Here is a 6,701-nt window from a genome sequence, read left to right on the forward strand (position 1 = left end):
CCTCTGCACTGGAAGAATTGGCCTCTGTGCCTTTGCTGCAGATGCAAAAGAGGTTGTAAACATTTCCTCTTCAGCAGCACCACATCTGTCCCTGCTCCTGGAATGTGCAGCCAGGTTGTGCCAGGCAGTTCCCTGTCCCTGGAATGTTCAGCCAGGCTATGCCAGGCAGTTCTCTGCTCCATGTCAGGATTGCTGTGCTCCCACAGAACCTGCAGCTAGTTCTGGTCTCTCTGCTGAGGGATTTACATGCAGCAATTTGCAGACTGTGATCTGCATTTAGTCACTGCAATCTCCTGCCTCAAACGAAACAATCCTGAGGGTAAAAATTACTGAAATAGGAAGGGAAGGGAAGTGGAGCAGTTCCTTAGATGTAATTGCCAGGGAGAAACATCTCACTGTGGTGAGCAGCACACCCATGGAGTCTTTTCTCTGCAGGCTGCTAGTTTTACTTAGCTATAGGTGAGCAGGCAGCAGGAGATGAGAAGTTTCTACACTCCTGCAGCATTCACACATAGAACAGTTCATAAATTAGGAAATTAATTTAGTGATGCCAATGCACAGCACAGAACGCTCAGACTACCCTTTAATTGGCAGCTTTCTCTAAAGAGTAAAGCATTGATTAAGCTGTACAGAAATGAGCTCTGCAGGGTTTTCAGGTCAGGGTTAAAGCCCAGGGAGGGAAACTGGCAGTGCTGCTGTGTGTGCTGGAAGTGGTGGGTGAGAACAGACAGGACACTTTCCAGCACCATCCACTGTGAGGGCTAAATTAGCTTATTAACCATGTGTTACACAGCTCCTTTTCTGTTGGTTGTAACAATAAATGTGGGGTTTTCTCACTTAAATGTTAATTCTCTGTGTTTTTTCAGGATACAAGGACTCCAAAGCCTTCTCATGGGATAAATACTTGGAGGAAACTAATTCCCAAGCAGTCCCAGCAAGAGCATTCAAACTAGTGAGTGAATTTCTTTGATAGTCCAAGCTCAGGGGCTCTTATCCACTTTATTTTTTTTTTGATAGAGGCTTTATTTAGTCCTTGTCTATGCCAGGAGGGTGAAACTGGGTTTTACTTCAAGCCTGAGTTTAACATCATCTCTCAGTGTTGCTAAAATAAAACACACAGCAAAATACAAGATTTTTTTAAATGCCATGGAAATCTGGCTTGGAAAGGATTTTTGACTCAGCATTTTTAGTTGCTTCAAGGGAAGAGCCTTCAGTCCATGTAGATAACTGCGGCTTCCAGAGGAATGTGTGAGGGGCAATACTTTGCCTCAGAGAGGGCATGGAGAGGAGAAAGAGCTGATCTTGTCCTCAAGGTCTGACTGGGAATCTCCCAGTTGACACCTGGGCAGGACCGGTGCTGGCTGAACAGACATTCCCAGTTTCTCCCTTTGTAGGGGTCAGAAGTGGTTATCAGTCTGCATAGATAACTGCGGCTTCCAGAGGAATGTGTGAGGGGCAATACTTTGCCTCAGAGAGGGCATGGAGAGGAGAAAGAGCTGATCTTGTCCTCAAGGTCTGACTGGGAATCTCCCAGTTGACACCTGGGCAGGACCGGTGCTGGCTGAACAGACATTCCCAGTTTCTCCCTTTGTAGGGGTCAGAAGTGGTTATCAGTCTGCAGCTGGGGGTGAGCAGGTCCAGTGCTGGTTGAACAGACATTCCCAGTTTCTCCCTTCGTGGGGGTCAGAAGTGGTTATCAGTCTGCAGCTGGGGGTGTTTGATGGGGAAGGGAGTGGGTAGGGATGTGCCTGAGGGAGATGAGAAGTGTGCAGTCATCAGGTTTCCCCTCTACATGAAGTTTTAAAAACCTCTCTCAAATACTTTCAGCCTGCAGTTGTGCAAATCCTTATTTCCCTGGTTGGTGTGGCTGGAAATAAAGTAGAGAAGTTCTTATCGAGGACTTACATGTTCTAATACAGATCTTAGTTCTGGAGAGGAACTAGCTGTGCCCTCTCAGAAAGAAGTGCAGACAGAGCATCTCTTCCAACCTGCTGGATGCACTGAGATCATCCTGCAGACTCAATCCACAGGTGCTTCTCTCAACCTTGGGAGTGTGAGCTTTTATTTCTCATAGTGCATTTGTCTGGAAGCTCACTGTGAGCAGAAACAAAACAAAAACCTTTAAAATAACTTTATAAATACATCCAAATCGATTTTTTCCCTTCCACACTGCTGCCTCACCTTCCTCAACTTTGCAATATGTTCCAAAACTTTCCTGTGCCATCGTGACACTTGTCTTGATTCCTTTTGCTGAGGTTGGAGCTGCAGGTTAATACCTGCTGCCCTCCCCTGTATCTTGTTGGTAAGCTCGTTGGGACTGAGGAGGAAAAGCAATCAGGGAGGCCTCAGATAAGGGAGGCAAAAATCCAGCCAGACAGGTTTGATAATTGCTAGATTTCAGCAGGTGTCCAGTGGAGGCTGTTACAGGTTGCAAGGTAGGTGTCAGGGACTCCTGACACCAGAAGAGACTGGTTTGGCCTCTTTAGAGAACTGTAGGCCACAGATGGATTTATCTGCAGCACAGTTGAATTCCAAAATATCCCTTGGATTAAGGTTTTCCAGAGCTGGGTGTACAGCATCTTTGCAGCATGGGAAGCACCTCGGGGCAGGATAAGGAGTGGAGCCTGTCAGTAGGACTTAGTTGTTGCCCCCAGGATGGGCTCAGCCTTTTCCTGAGCCACACTCCTAAAATCCCAACAGAGCTTGAAGATGGGAACCTCCAGAATACCAGGAATGCAGCAGTTGGTTAGCTGCACAGTAGAGGAACACTAGAAGCAATTTTGTGGAGACAAATAGCTTGGAAAGATAATAAAACGCTTTGTGATACAAAAGGAAATTGAACTACAAATCTGTTTAGAGCTCCAGCCCAGGTCTTTGGTATTCTGGCATTATGGCATTCTTCCCTCAGATTTTGGGGATCTAAAATGTGGGGAGAAATGTCACCCAGAGAGCCTGTTCAGTACTGAGAACTCCCTTTTCTGGGCTCTTCCAAAGTGAAGTGTCCTCCCAGGGAGGCTGAGCTGCCTTGTCTGCCTCCTTTCCTGCTTTATGGACACATCTGCAGCCTTTGTTCTGCTCTCTCAGGGATCAGACTTTGAGAGAAGAGTAGAAAGACCAATTCTGCCTCACATAAAACTCCAGAGTGTAAATTAGCATCCAAAACTGTGTTTCAAAAATGAGACAGAAAAAAAAAAAAGGTATTTGATATATCAGCAGTTAATAGAATTCTTTCGAGATCAAACCTCATTATTTTTCTAGGTTGGACTGAAGTGCAAATAAATGGCAAAGATATTGATTTTTTTACAAATTATTATTATTATTCCAGCTAGCAATTACAAGAAATCAGTACATAAAAATACAGGTTGAGAGCCAGAACAGGCATTTCTCACTGAATTAGTTTTTAACAGTTTTAAAGAGCTGTCTTAGGTAGTCTGAGGACTTGGGTCATCAGCACAAAGAGCACATCCTGGGCCTGGATTTCTGACTCTCTCCACTCAAACACTCAGGAGACAGTTCATTGTAAGACCACTATTTCAGCCCATCCTGTCAATTCAAAAACATTCATGAGCTGTGGGTGCAAAGAATCACAGGTTGAAGAAGATCTCTGAGATTATCCAAGTCCAACCTATGACCTAACACCACTATGTCAACTAGACCATGGCACTGAGTGCCATGTCCAGTCTGTCCTTGAACACCTCCAGGGATGGTGACTCCACCACCTCCCTGGGCAGACCCAATGTCTAAAGGCAGCAACCCTTCAGCAAGGCTTAGGCAAACAGCCTGGCTCCTCTTCTGGGTAGGATTTTGACCTCTAGCACTCAGGCTCCTTCCTCAGGGAAGTCAGACAAGGTTGGCTAGTTCAGTAAGGCACTTAAAACTTAAAGCAGTTTAGATTGTCTGGTTTCTGGTGTGTCCTGTGGCCAAAATCCCATGGATGGATGTCTCTGTCCAGGTGAAATGGCCAAAAAGGAGAACTGCAGGTTTGGAGTTTCATGCCCTTAGCTCAGGAGAGAACCTCCCTCCCTGTCCCTCTGGAGATCCAACCACCCTGCCAAGACAGAGTCACCTAGAGCAAGTAAAACAGGAATGTGTCCAGGTGGTTTGGAATGTTTCCAGAGAGGGAGACTCCATGCCCTCCCTGGGCAGCTGTTCCAAGCACTCTGCCACCCTCAATGGACAGAAGTTCTTCTGTCCTGTCACTGGGCACCACTGTACAGAGTCTGGCACCATCCTCTGACACCCCTTGGAGGTATTTGTATGGATTTATGAGATCCCCTCTCAGTCTTCTCTAAGACAAGATCATCTCCATGCTGTGTTTGGGAAGTTTGTGGTCAGGCTGTGAAGGCTGTGTGCTGGTGGAGTTGGTGGTGGTATTGGCCTTTTGTCTGTGTGCCCTGGCTGTGAAATGCTTCTCTGTGCTGAGACAGCTCAGGCTGCCTCTCAAGTACTCCGGGCCTGCTGACAGACAGACAGCTCAGTCCTCTTGGGAGCTCTGATTTTAACCTCTAAAGCACAAGGACCAAAGCTCCAAAGGCATCTGAGGGGTGGGTGAAGACTTGAGGACATCACTCAGAGCATGTGATCAGCTCTAAACTCCCAGACTGTTTAGCATTCTGCTTACACCCTCTCTTGCAGCGACCTGCTCACAGCTTCCAGGTGAACATGAAGGTAGAGGCTGTGGACAGGAGAAATCCCATCCTGATAAGAGTGGCAACCATAGTTGACAAAGATGACCATCGCATCAAGGTATGACCTTGCTCCCGAGTGCAGAGCCTTGTGCTGAGGAACACAGGGATTGGCAGTGCAGGAAAAACACCCCCGTGGGACCAGGAGCTCCAAAGAACTGCCTAGAAGCTGATGTGGCTTCTAGGCCTGCCCAGCTTGAATGATTTCTGTTGCTTTGTTCTGCTGAAATCTGATGGAGTTTCCTGGTGTTGTTAGCTACTGTTTTCATGTAACTGTTTAGAAATAACACTCAACAGTGTGATTTCCCATCTCTTAGTATTTTCCCTGTGTGACTGAAGGCAGCATTAGTGTTCTGCTGAAGGGGGAAAGCCACCTGACAGGGTTTTTTTCTCTAGCATACTTAAAGGAAAACCCAAAGCAATTTAAACCCTGGGAAGCAGCTTCATCCTCCAGTAGGCATTTGTCACTTCAATGGGGTTTAATTCTTTGCACAGAAAAATCTGTTGTGCTTTGGCTTCTGAGGAGTTAAGCATGAGCCAGGTGAAGGGGAGGCTGCACTGATGAAAGCTCCTTGGCCACAAGTCTCCTTCCTGAGGGATGATTGTGTGGGCAGGAGTGGAGTTTGCTCCCTGTTAGCACTTGATTCTTACTCTCATCCCTGGGATTGCAAACAAAAGCCAAGTTTTGCCAGTAGCATGATATTCATCCATATGGACCTTTGCTACACAGCCAGTAATCCTTAAAATCCAGAGAGCCTCAGTCTCTCTTAGCCTGACCTGGATCTGAGCTAACTTTTGCAGTCTCTTCAGCAGAAAATTGTAGCTTGTTCACTGTAAAACTCACCAAACCTGTTGGCAAAACAATTCAATAAGTAATTGTGTTTGCATAGCTTTAGGCTTTGAGTCTAGAGCACCCCATGGTCTGTGGTTTCTTGCAGAGCCTGTGCTATGACTGTGTCACCAGAATCTGGTTGTTCTGTAAGACACAGATGCAGGAATACAAATAGTTACACCGAGCACAGAGGATGATTGTGCCTGGCTGAAAGATTGAATGAATCAGCCCCAAGCTGAGCAAGGTGAAACAAAGGGGGAAGTTAACATAAAAGCTGAGTCATGTCCTTAGCTGTGTCTCTCACCAAGCCTGTGCTTCTTTCAGATCCATTTTGATGGTTGGGACTGTACCTTTGATTTCTGGGTGGATGCAGACAGCCCTGATGTCCATCCCGTGGGCTGGTGTGCCAAAACTGGCCATGCTCTGCAAGTCCCTCTAGGTAAACAGATGACATCAGGTGGGCTAATTTCCTCAGTGCAGCCTGCTCTTCAGATGCAAATCTCTGTAACTTTGTTGTTTCTTATTGCCAGGTGCTGAGGATCCAGAGGAAGCACTGGGACAAGCGTGTCCTACTCCAGGTTGCCACGGGATCGGGCACGTCCGGGGACCACGATATGGAACACATCACACGTATGTAGACGAGATCTTGTAAGAGCCTGAGTGCTGTTAATAGCACTAATGCAGCAACAAGCACCTGCACTGCACTGAAGAGATCTCTGTGTTTATTCTGGAGACACTTATACCTGCAATTGCAGCTCCCTCTTGTGTCTAAATGTGCTGCTTCATCATGTTTATACCAGTGTCATCATCACAACTGCAATGCAAACAGATTCATTCACTCCAGTTTCCACATTCTAGCAGTGCTGAAGGAGGTGTTTTGGTAAAATAATACACCCAAGAACAGCATCCAGAGTGATGAAGAGGGAGTGTGGGTAGGTTATTAAAGTGTAAGAGTGAGGAGTGCTTGCTCATGTTTTGTCTTTTGATTTCTTACATGCTCTTGGAGAAAAAAAGGAAGGCTTTTCTCAAGTAAATATTTTAAAGAGCCAGAAGACAACCTCAGGTGGGAGGGCTGAAGTTCTGGTAGTTTATAATGTAGTAAAGGCCTTTGAATTTTTCAGAGGGAAAGTTGCAGAACTCTCCTGTACCATGACATGTTGTTCAGATGAGCAGGCTGCAGGGAA

At 46.3% G+C, this 6,701-nt stretch overlaps 1 protein-coding gene across 1 annotated transcript in view; it reads left to right on the forward strand.

The window, feature by feature from the left end:
* LOC103799852 (lethal(3)malignant brain tumor-like protein 3) overlaps positions 1-6,701 on the forward strand; it is a 29,312-nt gene that overhangs the window by 8,220 nt on the left and 14,391 nt on the right. Inside the window, exons 10-13 of the mRNA XM_009072203.1 lie at positions 867-952; positions 4,636-4,746; positions 5,842-5,956; positions 6,048-6,147. Of these exons, the coding sequence (XP_009070451.1) occupies positions 867-952; positions 4,636-4,746; positions 5,842-5,956; positions 6,048-6,147 (412 nt within the window). The remainder of the gene's footprint in view (positions 1-866; positions 953-4,635; positions 4,747-5,841; positions 5,957-6,047; positions 6,148-6,701) is intronic.

This window comes from Acanthisitta chloris, unplaced genomic scaffold (assembly GCF_000695815.1).
Source record: "Acanthisitta chloris isolate BGI_N310 unplaced genomic scaffold, ASM69581v1 scaffold9863, whole genome shotgun sequence".
In the NCBI taxonomy this organism is placed as follows: Eukaryota; Metazoa; Chordata; class Aves; order Passeriformes; family Acanthisittidae; genus Acanthisitta; species Acanthisitta chloris.